Source organism: Sus scrofa, chromosome 18 (assembly GCF_054392235.1).
Source record: "Sus scrofa isolate SSC_HxYL_T2T_F1_AM1 chromosome 18, Sscrofa_HxYL_maternal_Yorkshire_Landrace_v2.0, whole genome shotgun sequence".
NCBI lineage: Eukaryota > Metazoa > Chordata > Mammalia > Artiodactyla > Suidae > Sus > Sus scrofa.
Window position 1 is genome coordinate 32,609,022 of NC_139400.1, and position 23,653 is coordinate 32,632,674.

The 23,653-nt window shown below is 34.4% G+C and overlaps 1 protein-coding gene across 2 annotated transcripts in view; it reads left to right on the forward strand.

Moving 5' to 3' along the window:
- Window positions 1-23,653, forward strand: part of WASL (WASP like actin nucleation promoting factor) — a 67,260-nt gene that overhangs the window by 11,256 nt on the left and 32,351 nt on the right. For both annotated transcript variants that reach the window (XM_021079051.2, XM_003134725.6), the window contains exons 2-3: window positions 20,286-20,420; window positions 22,415-22,501. In XM_021079051.2, coding sequence (XP_020934710.1) covers window positions 20,286-20,420; window positions 22,415-22,501 — 222 coding nt within the window. The remainder of the gene's footprint in view (window positions 1-20,285; window positions 20,421-22,414; window positions 22,502-23,653) is intronic.

Sequence of the window (23,653 nt, forward strand, 5' to 3'; positions counted from 1 at the left end):
TACAGTATTTTTTGGTGGTTCGTCATTTTATCTTTTGCCAGAAGTATTTTTGGTATTTTTGGTCATTGCATAGGTTTTAAATTTTGTGTGGCTAATTGTGATATTCTTTATCTCTATGTCTCTCTCTCTCTCTTTTTTTTTTTTTTTCCTGGCTATGCCTGTGTCATATGGAAGTTCCCAGGCCAGGGATTGAACCCTTGCCACAGCAGTGACCCAAGCCAATTCAGTGACAACGCCAGATCCTTAACCTCCTGCACCACAAGAGTACTCTTTAAATGTAATAATCTTCCTGTTATGTCAGGTTTTTATTTAATACTGTCCTAGCTCAGAATTCCAAAGATATTTATTCACATTTACCTAGTACTTTTACGGTTTTATTTTGTACCTGTTATCTTTGATCTTTCTGGAAGTGACTTTGGAAGACCAAGGGTAGTAGAAATTTACTGTTAAATTTTTACAAATGGCTAGTTGTCTCAACACCATTTATTGAGCAGTTCATTTTCTCCCACCTATTTGAAATGCTGTCTTTATAACTTATGTCCTTAGATCCATTTCCGCATTCTCTTATTTTTTCATTTCTTTGCCAATATACAGAATTTTTAATTAGTGTGACTTTATAATGATGATATAGTTCGATTAGTTTTAAGTCCCTTATTACTCTCCTTTTCAATATTTTCTAGCTATTTTTATGTGCCTATGCTTAGTATTTTTTCAAGACCTTACCTCCCACCCCTTGTTTCAATGAAAAATACTTGCTTTAAAATAACCTAGTGAGTATTCCCATTTGAAAACAAGTCTTTTATTTACTATTTGCCTTATTTCCTTCTGTAGTTTACTATTTTCATAGTGTGTATATTAGCCAATAACATTTTTTTCAAGCGCAAATGTAATACTCAGTTTTACTTATTGTTATTGTTAAACGCGCTATACAGAGTTAAAAGTTAAAGTACCCCTTTTTACCTCTCATCTCTAATACAGTTAAGCTCCATAGAAAGTTCTTAATGATTTGATGTGTCTTTTTACCTTTCTTCTTTTTTTTTTTTTTCTTTGATCTTCTGGACACAATGTGTCTTTTTTTTTCTGATTGCTTTTAGGATTTTTCTTTTTATTACTAGTTTTAAGGAATTTGACTATGATGTGCTTCGCTACAGTTTTCTTAATGTTTCTTGTGTTGGGACTTTTTAAAACTTCTTGGATCTGTGGATTTACAATAAGTATACATCAAGTTAGAGAATTTTTGAGACTCCCCCACCCCCTCACACAGAAAAGGTAGATTTCGAAAAAGCTAGACCCATATAGAGTGCTTGAAGTTGAATTAGACCTCACTACTGTAAGCTCATTTTTTTTATTTCCATCTCATTCTCTCACTGTTTCTTTTAGATAGTAGTTATTGCTCTGTCTTTTAAGCCACTAATTTTTTGTGCACAATGTCTAATCTGCCATTAGCACCATCTGGACATTAATTTTTCATCTCAGAAGTTGGAGTTTAATTTGCATTTTTGAAAATGTATTATGTTTCTACTTAACTGTTCTATCTTTGTTCTAGTTTAATGTATGGGAACCAGTTATGGTAACTCTGTTAAAGTCCTTGTCCACTAATTCTGTCATATGTACCAGTTTCTCATGATTTATTCTTGTCTTTACCATGGATCACATTTTTTTTTTCTTGGTCTTTTTTTAGGGTCACACCCACGGCATATGGAGATTCCCAGGCTAGGGGTCAAATTGGAGCTGTAGCTGCTGGACTACACCACAGCCACAGCAACACGGGATCCAAGACACGTCTGCAACCTACACCACAGCTCATGGCAATTCCGGATCCTTAACCCACTGAGTGAGGCCAAGGATCAAATCTGAGCCCTCATGGATACTAGTCAGGTTCATTAACCCCTGAGCAACTCCGGCTTTTCATTCTTAATCAGTGTTTTTTTGCAGAGCAGAAGTTTTTAATTTTAATGAAGTCCCATTTATCAATTTTCTCTTTCACAGGTTGTGCTATTGTTTCTAAAAAATTTGTCATCAAACCCAAGGTCATGTACATTTTCTCTAATGTTATCTTTCAGAAGTTTCATAACTTTGCATTTGATAGTTATATTTATTATTAATTTAGACTTAATTTTAGTGAAATGTAGAAGATCAGTATTTAGATAGATTATTACAGAAAGACTGTCCTTTATCCATTGGATTGGTTTTGCTCCTTTGTCAGATTTCAGTTGGAAGTGTTTGTGTGGGTCTGCTTCTGGGCTCTGATGTTGCTAATTTGTGTCTTCCCTCTTTTTTTCTTTGGTAGCCTGGCTAGAAAGATACCAGTTTAATTGGTCTTCTGATTTCTCTATTCCTGTTTTCAATTGCATTGACTTCTGCTATAATTTTGTTTTTTTCTTTTCTTGGCTTACTTTGGATTTAATTTTCTCTTCCTAGTTTCCCTAATAGATGCTTAGATTATCAGTTTTGGATTGTTTTTTCTTTTCTCATATATGCATTCAGTTCTAAAAATTTCCCTCTAAGAACTGCCTTTGCTGCATCCCACAAAATTTGATAAGTCATATTTCCATTTTCATTTAGTTCAAAATATTTTAAACTTTCTCTTGAGAAGTCATTGATCCATGTATTTTTTAGAAGTATGTTTAAACTCCAGATGTTATGAAAAATTTCAGCTGTCTTATATTGATTTCTACACTGTCTGAGAAATACTTTGTATGATTTCCTTTTGTTGTTGTTTTTGTGTTTTATGGCCTGGCATGTGGTCTGTCTTGGTGATTATTCCATGAAAGTTTTAGAAGAATATGTACTCTGCTGTTGTTAAAGCAGGTATTCTATAAATGTGAACTAGATCCAGATGGATGGGAATCAATTCAACTTTGTCCTTACTGATTTTCTACCTAGTGGGTCTGTCAGTTACTAACGGAGCAGTGTTGAAATTTTCAGCTGAAATAGTCTATTTATCTACTTCTCCTTGCTGGTCTATCAGCTTTAGCCTCATGTATTTTGATGCTCTGTTGTTAAGTGCATAAACCTTAAGGATTGTTATAAGATCTTCTTGGATAATCAATCCCCTTGTCATTATGTAATCCCCTTCTTTATCTCTTGCTCTGAAGCATGTTTTGCCCAAAATTAATATAGCTACTCCAGCTTTCTTTCAGTTAGTGTTAGCATAGGTATATTTTTCCTTATCTGTTTGCTTTTAAATTTATTTGTGTCTTTAAAATAGAAATGCGTTTCTTGTAGACAGTGTATACTGGGGTCTTTTTTTTTTTTTTTTTTTTGTAATCCACCCTCACAATCTTTGTCTTTTAGTTGGTATATTTAGGCAATTTACATTTAAAGTGATTATTGATGTAATTGGATTATCCATTATGTTTTTCTTCTACTTTTTTTTCTGCTTTTTTTTTGTTTTAATTAATGATTCTATTTTCTCTCCTCCCTTAATATACCAATTGTATGTAAATTTTTTTTTTTTGGGTGGTTGCCCTGCTGTTTGCAGAATACTTTTACAATCAGTCCACTGTATTGCTTCAAGGGTAGTAGAGGTACCTTATAACAGAGTACTCTCAATTCCTCCATTTCATCCTTTATAACATTGATGTCATTAATTTTGCTTATCCATAGGCGGTAATCACTGAATACCTTGTTGCTGTTATGATTTTGCTCAAACTCTAATGTGGTAGAGCAATTAAAAATAAGGAAAATAAAAGATTTAAGTTTCATCTACTCCTTTTCTAACATTTTTTTGTACATTTATTGAAGTTTGCTTCTAACTGAGAAATTTAATATTTTTAACATTTCTTGAAAGGTAGGTCTACTGGTAACAATTATTTTCAGTTGCTATTTGTCTTTTTTTTTGGCTGCACCTGCAACATTTGGAAGTCCCTGGGCCAGGGATAACGCCCGATGTCTCAGTTGCAGCCTGTGCCACAGCTACAGCAATGCCAGATCCTTAACTCACTGTGCCACAAGGGAACTGCTAATTGCTGTTTGTCTTTAAAAAATATTCTTCTTCACTTGTGAGGATAATTTCACTGAATATGGAATTCTAGATTTGTGGGGTTTTCTTTCAAACACTAAATATTTCACTCTTTCATTCTTGTTTGCATGGTTTCTGAAGAGAAGTTCGATGAAATTCTTACCTTTTTTCTTCCACAGAAGGAAAAATTTCCTCTGTAGGAATTCCTACATTTACTTGAAGGCATACTGAATGAATCTTTAATTTTGAGGGCCTATGTTCGATGCACCTAATGATTATCATTTTTTTTGTTTTTGAGAAAGACTCAAAGTTTGAGAAGCAAAAGTTATTTTAACTCATTATTCGAGTAGACATACTCTGAATGATTTTAATCTCATATTAAGAAGGGCCCCAAATGATGCTTACAGTATGTGGCTAATCAGTAAATATTTGTTGAATTTAACCATCAGAGATAATACACTGTTTAAAAATGTAGAAATCAGGGAATTGGCTCCATGCATACACACACCTGTATACTGGAAGACTCATTTTGGTGCTGCATTTTTATTTGGTTCTTTTGTTGTTATATCTCTTTCTTCCATAAGCTCAGACCAGTCAGTTCATTCCTAAAAAGAAGAATCTTCCACAGAATGCTAGGAAACAGTGTGAAGTAACTCCCCCAAATTATGTAATACCCAGTTGTGGGACTTTGGAAAAAGGTCTCTTGATAGTTGTCAAATAACTTACTGTTTAAAAAATAACTTTTCTTGGAGATCCTGCCATAGCTCAGTGGGTTAAGAATCCAACTGCAGTGGCTTGGTTTGCTACAGAAGTGCAGTTTCAATCCCCAGTCCAGTGCATTGGGTTAAAGGATCTACTGTTGCTGCAGCTGCAGTCCCAGGATTCAATCCCTGGCCTGGGAACTTCCATGTACTGTGGGTGTGGCCATAAAAAACAAAACAAAAACATTTTTCTTTCTTGTTAAACATATAGTACTCATAATTAAAAAATAAGATCTTCAGGAGTTCCTGTTGTGGAGCAGCGGAAATGAATCTGACTAGAAAGCATGAGGTTGCATGTTTGATCCCTGGCCTTGCTCAGTGGGTTAAGGCTCTGGTGTGGCCGTGAGCAGTAGTGTAGGTTGAAGACATGGCTTATATCTGATGTTGCTCTGGCTGTGGCGTAGGTTGGCAGCTGTAGCTCCTCTTCAGCCCCTAGCGTGGGAACCTCCATATGCTGAGGGTTCTGCCCTAAAGAGCAAAAAAATTAAAAAATTTTAAAAAATTAAAATTTTCTCTATCCGAAGAGTTCTCTCATGCCTCAGCAGGTTAAAGATCTGGGGTTGTCACTCCATTGATTTGCGTTGCTGCCATGCCTTGGGCTCAGGCCCTGGCCTGGCAGCTAATACTACATGCCATGGATGCCACCAAAAAAAAAAAGAAAAAGAAAAAGAAAAGAAAAGAAAACATCTCAATTGTCCGATACAGTACTTGATAGCCGCTAGCTACATGTGCCTGTTGAGCAGTTGAAATGTGATTGTTTCAAATTGAAATATGTAGTAAGTGAAATACACACTGGATTTCTAAGACTTATTACAAAAAAAGAATGTAAAATATATCATGAAGCGTTTAATATTGGTTACATATTGAAATTAAAGTTTTAAAAACATATTCAGTTAGATAAAATTTACTAAAATTAATGTCATCTATTTTTTTAATTTTAATTTTTTTGTCTTTATAGGGTTGCACCTGCAGCATATGGAGGTTCCCAGGCTAAGAGTTGAATCAGAGCTGCAGCTGCCGGCCTGCACCACAGCCACAGCAACTCAGGATCCAAGCCACATCTTCGACCTATACCACAGCTCAGGCAATGCTGGATCCTTAACCCACTGAGCAAGGCCAGGAATCAAACCTGTGTCCTCATGGATGCTAGTCAGATTCGTTTCTGCTGAGCCACAACAGGAACTCAAATTTCATCTATTTTTAATTTACATATTTGATACTAGAAAATTTGAAATTGCTAGTGTGATTCACATTGTAGTCCTGTTGGACAGGGCAGACTTTTCAGATTATTCTCTTAAGTGGCTGTGCTATTTTGCACTTTCACCAACAATGTATGGCTAGTTGTTTTGCATCTTCTCCAACATTTGGTATGGTCAATCTCTTGATTTTGGCCGTTCTAGTGAAGTGGTGTCTCCGTGTGGTTTTTATTTACATTTTTCAGACACTAATGATGGTGAGCACCCTTTCATCTACTTAATTGTCTATTGTGTATCTTTGTTTTTTATGTAGCTTTTCAAATCTTTTATTCATGTATATAAGATGTTGCTTATCTGTTTATTAATGACTCATAGGAATGTTTTTTATATTCTGAACATAAGACTATTGTTAGAGATAAGTAATTCAGGTGTTTTCTCCCAGTCTGTGGCTCTGTGCCTTGCCTAATATTTTCTAAATGATGGTTTTTTTTGTTTTTTTGTTTTTGATGGGCTGAATTTTTTTGTTTTGTTGAAGTCTAATTTATCTTTTTTTTTTTTTTCTTTTCTAGAAAGTGCTTTTTGTATCCTAAGAAATCTTTGCTTATGCCAAGATTACCATGGCAGGCTAATGCTTCTTCTAGAAGCTTTGTTGTTCTAACTTTTTACACTTAGATTTATGGTTCATCTCAAATTAATTTTTGTGTGTGGGTCATATGAAATAATCATTTGATTTTTTTCTCTTTAGAGGGTCATTTTTCCCCATACTGTTACCCATTTGATATATTATTTGTTAAAAAGTCTTTCATCACTGAATTGACTTGGAAAATATTTTTTAAATTAGTTGACCATATATGTTTAGATCTATTTTTGGACTCTCTTCTGTCCCATTAATTTGTTTTTTTTCTATCTTAATGCCAGTAGAACATTGATTTGATTATTGTGGCCTTACCGTACATCTTAAAATCAGGTATGGTGAGCCACTATTTTTCTTTTTTAAGGTTGCTTTCGTCCTTTGAATTTCCATCTAAATTCTAGGTCTTTTGAGCTTCCATCTAAATTTAAAAATAAATGTTTCAGCTTCCTTCTAGGATTTCAATTGGGATTGTGTTAAATTTGTTGATCAATTTGAGGAGAATAGGTATTTTAACAATATTGAGTTTTTCAATTCATGAACATAGTATATCTCTGTATTCATTAATTTCTATATAATTCTTTTGGTTTGTTTCTCCTGCTATTATTGATATGCAGCACTGTATATAGCATAATGATTTGACTTACACACAAGAATTAATTACCAAAATAAGATTAGTGAACATTCATCGTCTCATATAAATATGAAAGAAAAAGGGAAAAAAATTCTTTTGAAATTAATTTGGTATAATATTATAAGTAATATTTTAGATTTTTTTCTAATCAATTGCTAGCATATAGAAATATATATTGACTTTGTATCCTCTAATTTTGCTAAATTCAAATCATTAATTCTAGTAGCTTTTTTGTACATTCCTTGGTATTTTTTTATGCAACTAACCATCTTTTGTGAATAATGGAAGTTATATTTCTTCCTTTCCCATTTCTATGAATTGGACTTATTATTCTTGCCTTATTTCCCTAGCTTGTACAGGGTTGAATAGAAGTGGTAAAAATGGGCATCTTAATTTTGTTCTTGATATTGGTGGAAGAAAGCAGGTTTTATAATAGATGTCCTTTGTCAGAATGAGGAAATTTCTGGCCATACTTTGTTTGCTGAGAGCCTTTATCATGAATGACTGTTTAATTTTGTCAAATGTTTTTTCTGCATCTATCAATATTATCATGATTTTCTGTTGTATTAATATGGTAAAGTACATTGATTTTAAAATGTTGGGAGTTCCCGTTGTGGCTCAGTGGTAATGAGCCAGATAAGTATCCATGAGGATGTGGGTTCGATCCCTGGCACTGCTCAGTGGGTTAAGGATCCGGCATTGCTATCACTGGTGTAGGCCAGCAGCTGCAGCTCTGATTCGACCCTTATCCTCGGAACTTCCATATGCTGTGACCCTAAAAAGAAAAAGAAAAAAAATTTAACCTTGCGTTCCTGGGTTAAATCCACTTGGTCATAGTGGTTCTTTTTTTATGGGTTGTTGTATTTGACTTGTAATATTTTTAATTTTTATGCCTATATTCAGGATTAATCTGAAATGTTCTTGTAATGTTGTTTTTCAATCAGGGTTTTTGCTAACAGGGTAATGCTTTATATTTATAGGCTTTATAGGACCTTTAAAAAATATGCTTGAGATACTTACAGGTTTGTAATTGTGAAGTTGTGTTTGCTTTAAAACACTCATATATTTATCTTCCTTTCCTGTGACCAAAATTACTTAGGTATTTTGATAGACTTAATATGCAATTAAGTTTTTACTTGAGAGAAGGAATTGAAATCCTGTCTCCTCTGTTTAGAAGACAGTGGGACATTTAATTTGAATATCTTCTGAACTGAGAGACAGTGCAGTTGACCCTTGAACAAGGAGGTGGGGACGACGAGTGGGCAGGAGTGGTTGGGGTGCCAATCCTCCGCAAAGTTGAAAATCCAAGTATAATTTATAGTTAACCTTCCACACACACAGTTACCCTGTATCTGTGGTTTCACATCAACAAAACCTTGGATTCAGCAAACCTTGGATCAGATGGTAGTGCAGCATTTACAGTACAATATCACATGTAAGCAGACCTTCAAACCCAAGTTAGACAGCATTTAATAGTGGAGGCTCTTCAGTAAGGAGAATTGCGCTCCTAACAGTTCCCTCAGTTCCTGCCTCTCTGACTGGACAATTCACTACATCTGTCTCAGTTTTAATTTCCTCTTATATGAAGTTGATGCCTTCTAGGGTTGATATTAAATGAGAAAATAATAAAGTTCTGAGCACTGTGCCTGGCATAAGTACTGAATTTAAAATAGTATTGTTATTTGGAATTTGTAGGAAAAGGGCATATTTCAAGAAAATGAATTAGTCTTCTTTTTTAGAATCACATTCCAGTGTAAATTAAAATAAAAATGTTTCAGAAGTTTCTGTGCAAATTTACATGTGTTCTAATTGTTATCTTCACATATCTTTTTTTTTTTTTTTTTTTTTTTTTTTGTCTTTTGTCTTTTGTTGTTGTTGTTGTTGCTATTTCTTGGGCCGCTCCCGCGGCATATGGAAGTTCCCAGGCTAGGGGTCGAATCGGAGCTGGAGCCACCAGCCTACGCCAGAGCCACAGCAACGCGGGATCCGAGCCGCATCTGCAACCTACACCACAGCTCACGGCAACGCCGGATCGTTAACCCACTGAGCAAGGGCAGGGACCGAACCCGCAACTTCATGGTTCCTAGTCGGATTCGTTAACCACTGCGCCACGACGGGAACTCCCACATATCTTGACATTTAAAAAATTATTCCCTTTCTTTCTTATAAAGCTTTAACACTTGAATTATCCATGCTTTATGTTTTCTTTGCACCGTAGTTAAGGAGCATACTTGATATTTATTGGAGATTAATTAGTGTATTGCATTTATATACAGTGTATGCATCATAACAATGTGTAAAAAATGAGCACTATTTTTAAGGTTCACTTGAAAACCACAAAACCGTTTATTTAACTGAGTATACTGGAAATTATTTCCTGCTTCTGTGCTCATCTTACTGGCCTTGACGTGCTTTGAAAATTAGTGAGGAAAGTACATGCTTATTTTTAAAAGTGTATTTTTACTTTGGTGTGCTTTTTTTTTTTCTGGGTCTCCAAACCCCTACTCCCCTCTTCAATGAGTGGAGGTTGTGGTGGAAGCAAATTCCTGTGTTTCATGGCATTTAAAATATTAGTAATGGGAATGCATTAACTGAAGTTTTTCACCATGTCATGTAGATATTTATGGTTAAGTGAAGTGTCAAGAAGAGAACTGTTGTCATTTTTCTAAAAATAATTTAAATACCACAGATTAGCCATGTCTACTTTTTTGAAAAAGTATTTAAAATAATTTTTAATGTAATAATAATATTCTAAGAAAGACACCCTTTTCAGTTTAGTTCATCCAGTGTATGATTGCAAATTTGCATATGAAATATTGTGCTGGAGGTAAGGAGACGTAGTTAAGAATATATGGCCCTTGTCTTTACAAGATGAACATTTTATTGGTGAAGCAGACCCCACATAGGAACTTGTAACAAGTTATTCAATGATAAATGCTTCATTGAATCTGTAAATGAAATGTTATGGGAATATAGATAGGGAGAAGTGTTTGCTTAAGGAAATAGGGGAAAAACTTGAAGAGTTTGATATTTGAACTAGTATATAGAATTTGAAAAGTTTCACACATAGTATTCCAACAGAGTGAAGAGACATCACCAGCTAAGCTGAGAACTGCAGTATCTTTGGGCCTCTGTAGATGATTTGGCTGCTGTCTTGATCTGTATTGGGTTAATAGCAAGAGATGATGGTGAAAGCTAATGGGCTCAGGTTAAGAAACAGCTTGAATCCTTGATAAAGAGTTTGGACAATACTTCAGACCAAAGGAAGGTATAAATTTCAGATCTCATTTGTACAGTTGTATATAGCATTATATACATATAGGGAAAAGTGTTCTTTCTCATTGATTTTTGTTAAGATGTCAGCTATGAGAATATACATAATGTAAATATTTACTTTAAGAAGTGCATTATTAGTTAAGGATTTTTGTTGGTGGGGGCAGTACAAGTAACAGAAACTAGTTCTGGCTGGCCTAAGGAAAAAGGAATTTATTGGCTACCAGAGGATCCCATGGAATCCAAAACAGTATTGTGCAATAAAGTTTCAGGAACCACAGGAGACTGGGAAGCTCTGAGGACTGCAGCAGGGGTCAGTGGAACTTCTCTCAACTACAGTCATCTCCTTCCTGAACTCCTCAGTCCTGTGACTATTGAGAATTCTAAATTCCCGGGAGAAAGTGTTAATTGGCTGAGCTTTAGCAGCTGTGCTTGTCCCTGGGGACAGGTGGCAGATCTCTAACAACTAGAAGTATTGGGGGTGGCAGACAGGCAGTGCCTGCAAGGTAGGCTTATCATATGTATATATATGATAGGCTAGTGAAAATCCTAATAAGATATAGTTCCAGATTATTTATTTAATCTCTTACTAACCTAAAGCAATGTTTATTCTCTACTATACTGGTGTGCTTTTTTAGTTAACAACCTCAATCCTAGATTTGCTGATAGTAAAGGTGTAAGAGTGTTTTTCATGTTTTTAGAAGGTTTTTTTCTGATTCTCTGTTTTCATTAACCAGCTTGCTGAAAACTAGTTATCCAATTACTAGTTTTTGTAAGCTGGTAGTAGAGCTTTTTAAAATTATTTGGTTGGAAATATAATAGTTGATAAATCCAATAAATGAATATCAAAATTAATATTCAATAAGTACATATGATACCAAGCAGCTTTCTGAGCACGTTCTGTGTATTATTGAGCTCTAAGAACCCTGTGGTAAAGGAACTGTTCAGAGTACTTTACATGTGCCTGCATGTATTTATGTGTGACTAATTGTATCTTAATAACCCATGAAGTTAGTAATGTTATTCCCATTTTACAGATCAGGAAATGTATAGGGAATGTCAGTAACTCTCTAAAATGACATAGCTAATAAGTGTTGTAATCTATCCCAGAGTATCCTCATACTCTTTTTCCTTGAAATATCCCTGTTTCTCTGCCCTCACCTTGTCTCCAGTGAGAAATCAAAGTTTGCTTCTCAGCCTTCCCAGAGCATTTTATGTCTGCTTTCATTTTGGTACCTGTAGAATACTTTGTTGTAGTTATTCTTAAAGCAAATCTTCCTTACTAGGTTATTAACTTTTTGAAGACAAGGAGCATCCCTAATTATCTTTCTATTTTTAGCACATAATAAATATTTGTTAAAATGAATTTAATGTCCCATTCAAGTTTAGTCTCTAAGTTAGCCAGACATTTTATGAATAAATATGATTTTGTTCATTCTTACTATTATGAATATTCCTTTGTCTAATAATCCCAACTCTTTTCTACTCTTGACCTTGTAAATTCCAAACCTTATGCCGAAAAGTATTTGTATGAAATCTCTTCCCTGGGACTTTTCTAAGCTGTGCTGTCCAGTAGAACTTTATATAATGATGGGTCTGTTTTGCATCTGTGCTGTCTACTACTTGTTAAAGAGTCACATGTGGCAGTTGAACATGTGTGCCTAATAGGACTAAGGAACTGAATTTTCAGCTCAAAATTTAAATGGCTGTGTGTGGTTGGTGACCTTATTAGACTATTGCAGCCCCAGAGAGCAAGAGGAGGAGCCCAGAATCCAGCAGTGCCTTCCCACCTCCTCTCCTTCTCCCTGCCACCTAGATAAAGGCCTTACCTGGGGAGGACAGTAGCATTGTAAAAGGTCTGTTTGACTCAAAGTGAATTAGTTCCCAAATATTTTCACATTTAAAAACTACAGAACATTCAAGTTACTAAATGTGGTATGGGTTGCAAGAGTCACCTTTCCATTTAAAGAGAAAACCGTTAGCTTGTGTTTGCCTTTATAGCACATAATGTAGTCTTACAGAATAGTATTATATTATATAAATCCTCATATCCTCCTCCCACCCTCACCCAGGCTACCCACAAGTTTTGATCTATTAAATGGTAGAGTTCCTTTAAAAGAAAAACTAATATACTTTACCTTTTAATACAGTCAGTTTCCTACTCCTTTGAACAGGTTCAGTCTCACATCTAGTTATGCATGGTTATTCAATTCAAGAATAATAACCAGAGTTGGAAATATTGGCTTATGCTTTTTTGAGTAAAAATTGCCTTTTGAAACTAGCAGCATTGAGCTTTCTAGTTTATTGAGTAAATCTGTTTTCAAATTACTGACTAGGTCACTGTTAATGTTTTACATTACAATTTTTAGTCTCTAAAATTGTAATAAAGTATAAATTTTAAAAACAACCTCAGAAAGGTTCTTGCCTATCCTACTTCCCTCCCCTTTTTTTTGGCCTAATACTTATGCAGTAGGTATGGGAGGGTCTCAAAAGTCTTTAGTTACATTGTATGTTGAATTTAAACTGTTGCTTACTCTTAGATTCTCAGATAAACCTTCTCTTTGCATGTCCTTTGCCCAGCTTGATTGTATATATGAAAGTCAAGCAAATCAAATGTGCTTATATATATAATATGTTCACACATTCCTGTGACTGTGTTTAAAAGTTTGGATACTTATGAATTGCTGCATATAGAATAACAAATGTGGGAGACAGAGCCAATTGAATTTTAAACTTGCTTATCTTGATTAGTCATGTTTAAGAGTTCAAAATACTCAGAGGGAAAGTGTGTGAAAGAAATCATAGACTTTGACCTTTATTACAGACCTAGGCTATCTCCCTGCACTAGCCAAAGCTTGCTTTTCTCTTCCTTTATAGCTTTAGACACTGTACTGTGCTACTTTCAGCAATATTTACTTTTAAATTTTTTTAAGGGGAAGTCTTTTAAAAGCTACTAGAAATTCTTCCTGTGTTGTAATTTCTAGATCAGGTCTTTTTATTTTTCCGAGACTCACCATCATGTGATCAGAGTAGGTCTTTTGTGTTTCTTTGTGTATTTTTCAAATCAGTATTTAACTTTTTGAACAGCTAAAATATTTACATAGTTTAAAATAAAATGTATGAAAAGAAAGTGAAAAGTTTCTTTTCCATCCTCTCCTACATTTGCCCAGTCTTTTCTTGCCTGACAAAACCACATGTACACACACAAAACCCCTAAACAGTTGGCCACTGTTACAATGTTTCTGTGCCCCTTTCAGGATGGCTTAATGCATATTTGGGGAAATGCAAATTATTTATTCTTGTTCCTGCTGTTGTGTACAAATATTAGCATACTATACCTTTCATTTTATGTCTTGCTTTTTTCTCACATAGCAATGTATCTTTCAAGATTCATGACTTAGCCTCTTTTTTTTTAGCAGCTGTGTAGTATGCCATTGTGTAGCTGAACTATGGTTTATTTAATGAATTGAGTATTTTTCTTGATGATCTAGAAAATTCCAGTTACCTGAGTAGTTCTGGGTAATTTTTGTTTGTCTGTTTTTGAGTTTTGGATAATTTTAAGGTTCTGAAGATTTGAATTATTTTAATGGCTTTGATGGAAATCTTTCTAAAATGTGCTACTTCTTTACCCTGGTTTAAATATACCAAACTAAACTTATTTGAACTCCACTGTGATAAGCTAGGTCATCTATGTGAACATTTTGAGTACCATATATTTTACTGTGCTGTGTTTCCTTGCTCCAAAGTCTGTTGTTACTGTAAGGTGCAAATTATCATGAATTTATTTCTCTTGAACATGGTAAGACTTTTTTAGAGTTGTCGCCTGTTATAGCTCTTCTTTAACACTATAATATCTTTGATTATGTAATATTTTTCATCCCTCCTAATTACTAAAGGCTTTTCTCTCAGTGTTTTATAAATTTATTACTATCCCACATAAGCAAGTTTGTGTAAGTAATGCTTGCCCCTATTTTCTTGGTACGTGAGCTAGACTGCAAAGGAGTTATAACAACTCTGCTGTTAAGGAAGCACTCCATTAGGCATCCTTCCTCAGAGCGTTGTTTTTTGTATCTGTGAGTACTAATGGGGAAACCCCTGTATACTAGCTACATCAGCGATCATAATTTTTCCTGTTCCAGGTTCTTTGTTTTTACCAAATGAACTTGAAATTTCTCAGCATGTTTGCTTCCTTAATGACTTTTTAATTCTATATTTCATTCTATTATTTAGTATTTCCTATTCACTAAGAGTTACTCATGCAGTGGCATTCACCTGGCAGGTCTAATGGGAACTGGGTTTAGCAAGGGCAGGAAACATTACTGGGGCCATGTTCTCTATGTGGTCTTTGTCTCCAGGCGTTAGGGCAGCCGTTCCAAGAGGGCAGGCCACGATGTGCAGGTGCTTCTCAAGCTCTACTTTGCCCAGGTCTTATTGGTTCAGCAAGTCATATGGACAAACCCAGAGTCAATGGGGGAGGAAAGTATATAAGAACTTGACTACTGAGAGGCACCAAGGGCCAATACAGGAACGATAAACCCACTGTACCACCTCTCCAGACAGGGGTTCCAAACTGTATGTGGCTGTTTATCTCTCTGAAGCAGAGTTAAGATGTTTAATGTTAACTTTAATATCAAATGAAGTCTGTAACTTCATTCCATTCCACCCTTTTCTTTCTTATCTTCCACCCCACACATCTTTCCAGACTCCCCTAGCACTTTCTCATGGTAGGGTCTTTGTTGATGTTTTATCTAGAATGATGTTTCTTCTCTGCGCTGGCCCCCCCTCCCCTGCTCTTGCTCTTTTCATCTTTCAGGTACAGTGTCACTTTAGGGAAGCCTTCCCATGCTAGCTAGGTTTTATACTTTCCTTGCATACCAGATTTTCCCTTTGTAGTATTTGTAGTAGTTACTATTGTCTCTTTGCCCATTTGAACATAGGTTTCAGGAGGACCATGTCTAGTTCATTTTTATGTTCTACCCAATTTTTATTCCCACCCCACCCCCGTTTGTCACAGTCCCCTGTTAATAGAAGGTACTCAATAAACATTTGATGGATGAATGCACCTGACACCGGTTTTCTTAAATAGCCAATAAGACCTAAAAGACTGCTTGTGCTTGGTCCCTAAGGCAATAGCTGTTTTTATGTCTCCATTTTTCTTCACTATTCTTTGTTAGGCTTTTATACACCTCCTCTTCCAGTCCTCTAGCTTTGTTTTTTAAAAATACTATTTTTTATGGAGTCTTCTGACTTTGATGCTTTCTTTTAAAATCTCTACCCTTTCCTTGTTTTTTTTTTTTTTTCTTTTTTCTTCTGTTTATTTCTCATTGTGGGAATTATTAGATGATAAAAATCTCTTCTTTTCAGAGTGGATTATTTGTGTTTTCTTTTCTTGATGATATTTACTGGTATTCATCACTTATGAATATTGTTTCTGTTTTTTAAGTAGGTGATTTCTGTATTTTTTTTTTAGATTGCCATGTGACTGGGGTGTTATACTTTATTTAGGAAATTACTCTTTGAGAGTACTGTATAATTAAGTAGTTATAAGAATTCAAATTTTATATATTTAAATTTTTTAATTGAGGAATAACCAAATTCTCTTTCTCTACTTTTAAAATTCCTGTTATGTTTCTTATTAAAATTTCATGTTCAGGATAATGGGATATCTCATGTGAGTATATCATTAGAGAATCTAGTAACATGTTTAAATCTTAGGTTTTATATATTAAGAAAACCTAAGGTGGGAGTTCCCATTGTAGTTCAATGGGTTAAGAACCTGACATTGTGTCTGTGAGGATTCAGGTTCGATCCCTGGCCTCGCTCAGTGTGTTAAGGATCCAGAGTTGCCACAAGCTGCAGCGTAGGTTGCAGATGTGGCTCGGATGTGGTGTTGCCACGGCTGGCCTAGGCTTCAGCGGCAACTCCAGTTCCACCCCAGCCCAGGAACTTCATAGGCCACCAGTGTGGCCTTAAAAAAAAGGAAGGAGAGGAGGGAGGGAGGGAAAGAAGGAGGGAGGAAGGAAAGAAGGAAGGAAGGAAGAGAGGGAGGAAGAGAGGAAGGGAACAAGGAAACTTAAGGTGGATTTTCCTAGATTAGTTTTTAGGAACTTGGGGCCACATACACACATTAAAAGGCTGAAATGTTTTGACTATTAATGTAGGCCATTGGGATTGCAGAAAAGACTGTTCTTTATTACTCATGATTTCTTTTTCCACACTCAGTTTATTTTTAGTATTTATTAAAAATAGTTTTAAAAATTATTTTAACACCATTGTATATTTTTTATTATTAAAATAATCATTCCAGACAATTATTCAAATAGTATTAAGTAGTAGTACTTGTTAGAGGCAGTTGGTTATCAAGCAAGGATCTAAAAATCCTGGTATTTTCCATCTTTTCTCTGTCATTAACTGATTCTATAATAAAGAAACATTTATTTTCTTGACCTTAAATTCTTATTCTGACCTGTTATATAAGATGGTTGTTTTGATAATGTGAAGGAATTTAAACTATAGAACGGTAGATGTTTGTGATTTGAGTCTTAGTCAAGACGAAACTCCTTTTAACAAAGTTGGCATTGGTGTAGAAGGACTTGCAAAAAGTGGCAGTTTTCCTCGTTTTGGGTCAGTGTGGCAGTAGAGGTAGCAGTGCTTCTGAGAGCCACCTTCCCACAGACTGTCGTGACTATGGGGGTTTAAGAGTCTTACATTTTTATGAATCATTTGTATTTTTAATTTTTTGTTTCAAAATAATTTCCTATTTGAAGAAAAGTTGTGTGTGCAACACAGAGAATTCCAGTATATCTGTATTTGTCATCTGTATTTGTCAGAGGTTTAGAACATTTTACGATGTGTTCCTCTATGTGTATATATATACATACATGCATATTATTTTCTAAGTCACTTGAGACTAAGTTGCTGACATATCCCATATACTAAAATCCCCTAAAATAAAGGTCATCCTCTTATTCATTATCGTAGTAGCGTTGTCAAAATCAGAGTATGCAATTTTTAATTTAACACGTGTTTGCTTACTTGGCAAAATATAGGTGAAGTATAGGCTTATAAAACTATTTTAGATGCTTAAGGAATTTACAGTCCACTTATTGGATAAAATCAATATAGTAAATTACTCTATTTTTGACCTATAACATAACAAGAATTTAACTAAGATACACAAAAAGGTATTCAAGAAACATGAAGTAAAAGCAGTCATTTCAACCTAGAGAGTCAGGGAGATACTTCTTGACTGATGTAGAGTCAGTCCCTGAGAGGTAGAAGTGCCCTACTAAAGGACAGTGGGAGGGATTCACATCCCAGAATTCATCTTCTATCTTATTTCTGCCCTTGACAGTGAAAGTTCTGAGGACTGACGTGCTATTGCAGTAACTCAGTACTGAAGTATCAGGAATGCATGAGATAGGACAGGTTCTGTTTCTATAAAAATTGATATATTACTTTTTTCCTTTTAATTTATAGATTTTAACCCTAATATTATTGGGCTAATATGAAATAAGTTTTCTTTCCTAAGCACTTGTCCTTAGGTTGTTTTTCAGTAATACCTTCTTGATTATGAAAGGCAAGAAGTAATGGAATGGAAGGAATGTTTTTAAAAACTTAATTAAGCCACTGTCAATCTAGAGTTTTAGGGATAGTCACTGGTTTTTTTATTTCTGGCATCTGTATATTAAATGTTATGTTAGTCTTGCATTCACCATAATTATTCTGTATTAATCAGAAAAAGGCCTTTATAGGATTCTGTGGTTATATAATTTTCAGACTTTGCCAGTTGAAGATAAGAAGGAATGAAATAGGAACACTTGGACTGACAACAATATTGTAGCAAAATTTTGAAAATCCTGTTACTGAAAATTGCTGATTAGTTGGGTTCTCTAGTATTAAAATTTTTTAAATTATTTTAAAATATGTTTGTAATGCCAACCATGTTTGGAAAATTATAAAATAGTTTCACAGGTCTTTATTTCTTAAAAGCAAATGTTTTAAGAATTTGTTTTAAATTTATGTAAATGTTTAAATAGAATTGGGGGGGTTGTTTTTAAGTTCACATATACAGTGAGACATTGTTTTTACAATGTTAATATTTGGTCCTTTGGCCAAGGGGATTTCCATAGTGGAATTTCAGACTCTATTTAATAACACACTTTTTCTTTTTCAAGCTATAACTTCTTGTTTTCGGGTTAAAAAGTAAGATTTTTAGAACTTTTCTTTCCTTGGTATCTAGTTTCCTAATTGCTTTTCTCTTTAGAGATGAATGCATTTTGATAGCACCTTACTAAAAGGGCTGCAATTTATATGATTTTTTTTTTTTTGAAAACAAATTTTCTCATCTGATTTTTAAAATTTTCAACTTGGTCTTTAACATCTTTGGATAATATATGCAAAATCTATTTTTCTGAAGTTTTCAGTGCTAGGGTTTAGGATCAGGGAGCCTGTGGAGCTATTGGGCTGAAACCGGGCTCTTGCAGAACATAGGTATGTTTTGAGCAGGCCAAAGGCATACCAACATTCTTCAGTCTACTTTTTTAAAACCCAGTGTCCTAGTTTCCAGGCTATTTTCATAATTTTTAAAATGGCTATTGTGGAACTTTTCCTGCTGCTTTGTGTCCTGCTCATTACTGTCTGAAATTCAAAGATGAGTTTGGTCTGCAAAAGTTAAGAACAACATGAAGCACCATTACCTGGGAAAGAAAGTCTTTCTGAAATTTTGACCTCCAGTACACTGGTCTTACATTTTTATTTTATTAGAAGACTTGCTTATAGAATAGATCTCTGGAATTCTTTTATCAAAAGAGGGCAATTCCCCAGGCATAATTAACTAACCAAAATAGTGTCATCTTTAAATCTTAATGTAATCTATTTTTATTATAATGCCCAGTATTCATCAAACTGATGCACCAAATTACTTAATTTTCTCCTATTTCTAGTAATTTCACTTCCTTCTGTTAAAAAATAATATGTATTCATATAAATATTTTGTTTTTATATTTAAATTTATGACGAGAACTCCTGAAAATAATTTTTATATAACAGTATTTGTTATATTTAAAATTACTTCCTTGGAGTTCCCGTTGTGGCTCAGAGGTAATGAACCTGACCAATATCCATGAGGATGGGGATTCAATCCCTGGCCTCCCTCAGTGGGTTAAGTATCCACTGTTGCCATGAGCTGTGGTGTAGGTTGCAGGTGCGGCTTGGATCCCATGTTGCTGTGGCATAGGCCAGTAGCTGCAGCTCTGATTCAATCCCCAGCCTGGGAACTTCCACATGGTACATGAATGGGCCTAAAAAGCAGAATAGAATAGAATAGAATAGAATTTTCTTAATTTCTGGTTTAGGAGTGAGATTCCTGAATTACAAAACATGATTATTATTTTCAGGAGTTCCCGTCGTGGCGCAGTGGTTAACGAATCCGACTAGGAACCATGAGGTTGCGGGTTCGGTCCCTGCCCTTGCTCAGTGGGTTAAGGATCTGGCATTGCTGTGGTGGAGGTCACAGACGAGGCTCGGATCCCGCTTTGTTATGGCTCTGGCATAGGCTGGTGGCTACAGCTCCAATTCGACCCCTAACCTGGGAACCTCCATATGCTGCAGGAGCGGCCCAAGAAATGGCAAAAAAAAAAAAAAAGACAAAACAAAACAAAAAAACAGCAAATGTTTATTACCTTTTTGTTTCTTTGGATCCAGAATTTAGGAGATTGGTGAGGGGTTCTTGTCTCTCGTAAGATTGCAGTCTAAGTGTCAGCAAGGCTTGTAGTTACCTCAGTGTTATTTTGAACCTAATGGCCATAAATTTTATATTTTGCAGACTATGTCTTCAGCAGTGGTACAGTTATATGCAGCAGATCGGAACTGTATGTGGTCAAAGAAGTGTAGTGGTGTTGCTTGTCTTGTTAAGGACAATCCACAGAGATCTTATTTTTTAAGAATATTTGATATCAAGGTGAGTTTTGTTTTGCTTCCGCTTAAACTGTAGGTGAATAGATTTTCTACCCTAATTGTAATTTAGTATAGATTTGTTTATCCTGTATGTAATATTTAAATTAAATTAAAATTTACAGAACACAGTAAATCAACTATAATGGAAAAAATAAAAATCATAAAATAAAAAAAAATATTAAAAGAGTGAAGCTTGATTCTGGTTGTTGAAGCATGGGCATTGTGACCAAATTCAGAACATACCCTAGGCCAGAACATGAATAGTTCCCTGTTTTATCTTTCTACACATTAAAGGTTTTGTTGGTATGTCTATTTTTATTCCTTTTGGTCTTGGACTTTCCACACATTCTCTCCTTTTCTGATTACACTCTTTTTTATTCCACCCTACCCTCAGACTAGTATATTTGTTCTTCTGTGGAGCTGTATTTTAGCTTGGTGTGTACTTATTTACTTTAGCCCATGTTTAAAGCATCATGTAATATCCATAATAATGTATTTGCTGCCCATTTTATGGTGTTTCTCAACATAGGAATGTTCAGATTTTCACAGCTTTATATCCCTCACTCTCAAACATAAATCCACATTGCCTTAGATTGGATTCCCTTTGTCAGGTATTCGTCTCTGATAGTTACATTAAAATAATCTTTTTGCTGAGATGTCTCCATTTATCTTTTAAAATCTTTTCTTCCTATAGAGACTGATTTTTGGCCAACATGTGGCAGTTGATATTAATGCATGTTTTATGGAATATGGTATTACTTGTTTTTAAGGAGTTTTGGCATTGTATGTATATTTTTCTAGAATTGTTACTGGACTTATAATTACATACTTTAATCGGGTTTCTGAAAATTTTAAATAAAACCAATTCAAAATAAAAACAGTATTCATTTAATTGATATTTTAAAATACTAAATTCTTAATATTTATATGTGGCAAAAAAAATAAAAATAAAACTGACTTTGAACTCCTGAATAATATTTATAGTTAGATAGATTGTAATCAAACTATTTTACTTCTCTGGGCTCTAGCTTATTTATTTGTATAATGGCATAACCATCTGGGTCTGTTGCAAAGTATTTCCATGAGATTAAATGAGATTTAAGTTACTGCACTTTGTAATTAGTAAGTCTTAACATCCACTTCTCTATACCCCAAGACAGCTGAGAAATGAGAAGCACTGTTTAGAAATCAGATATACATATAACTCCACTTAGAAGAAAGGAATCCATTATAGTGGTCATAATGTGTGTATAGCGTTGTTAAATATTTTTAAATTGTGATCTAGGTAGAACCTTGCATTTCAGAATAAGGCAATGATTATATTTCTCTAACTATATATCTCCAATTATAGATAACCATTGCTGAATACTTGCAATTAGCTACTTTTGGTATTAAGGTTAATTATATTTCTTGTACTATAGCTATAGATATGACAGTCATCCCTGGATCTCTTAACCATAGTTTAACTTTTGCGCATTTTAATCATCAGTCTCTTTCTGCTAGGAGACCACTCTGCAAAAGTTAGGAATTCAAAGATTGTTAATGAGCAGTATTGAGAAGATATATTTGACCCTCCCAGCATCTGTATAATTGAGGAAAAGAGAATAAAGTACTCCTGTAATATTTGATAGCACACAGTCTAAATATGCACTGATAGTCTGTGCATGTACCCCTTCTGTCCAACATTGATGATCTAGTAATTGTTTAAGTTTTATGTTTGCCCAGGTGACTGTATTTGGGAATTCTTGGCTGATGAGATTATATCTTAGCATAGTGAATTCAGCTCACTTGATATATAGTTTTTATGATGGAAACATTTTCTAATATTTACTGTTTGGTTACTACTTATAATGTGATACATTACTTAGGTATTATACATGTATGTGGTCTGTGTATGTGTATTAATATAAACAATTCCCATAGTATGAGTCATCTGCTTTGTTTTTATTCCTAGAGGTTTTCTTTTTGGTTCTTATTTTAACTTGTACTTTTTTCTAGGATGGGAAACTATTGTGGGAACAAGAGCTATACAATAACTTTGTATATAATAGTCCTAGAGGATATTTTCATACCTTTGCTGGAGATGTAAGTCATATTTCCTTTATTGCCCTATTTAATGTAATTGCTTTTACGTTTGTCTACAGAAAGTATCTATGAGCTTTTTGTGTAAACATCTTATAAAATATAAAGAATTACTTTACTTGTGAAAGGCCCTTCACAGATATTATGGCTTAATAGGAAGCAATGGCTAAGATTTTTAAAGTTAAAAATAAGTTTCAGGAGTTCCCTTGTGGCGCAGTGGGTTAAGGATCTATCTAGCATTGTCATTGCAGCGGCCTGGGTTGCTGCTATGGCATAGGTTTGATCCCTGGCCAGGAACTTTCACATGTGTGAGTGAGGCTGAAAAAATATATAATAATTAAAGGTTTCAAAGAATGCTGTAAATTAATTTCGTATTTAGAAAAGGGTTTTTTAATTTTGTTTTTTGGCTTTTTTATTTTCTATATCTTTGGGCAGATAGCTGAACCTCTCTGCATGACTCTGGATGAATAGTTTAACCTCTCTAGGTTTTGGTTTTCCTATGTATAAAAATGAAGCCACTAATCCATGATAATTTTTAAATATTGAATATTATATTGCTCTTCAAATTATTTTATGAAAGAAGAGTTTATGACCTAAAAGAGTATTAAAATACAATAAATGAGGGAAAAAAACAGAATTTTTAAAATGTATTGCATATACATTGAAAATGTCAGTATTTTTATACCATATATTGACAGAAATTCAGTGACTAGATTATGGGTGATTTTAATTTGTTTTGTTTTCATATTTGTGTGTCCTAAATATTCTACAATAACAGTTGGATTAGATGATATATCCATCCTTTCAGAAAGTATTTCCTTCATTTTTTAAAAATTTAATTTTATTGAAGTATAGTTGATTTATAATGTTGTATTAATTTCTTCTCTACAGCAGTGATTCAGCCATACATACACACATATCCATTCCCATATAGGTTATCACAGACTATTGAGTAAAGTTCCCTGTGCTATACAGCGGGTTCCCATCAATCACACATTTCATGTACAAAAGTGTGCCTTCGCCAATCCGAAAACTCCAGTCCACCGCCTTTGGCAACCATACATTTGTTTTCAAAGTTTGTGATTCTGTTTCTGTAAATAAGTTCATTTGTACAATTTTTTTAAACTCCACATATAAGTGATATCATTTGCTATT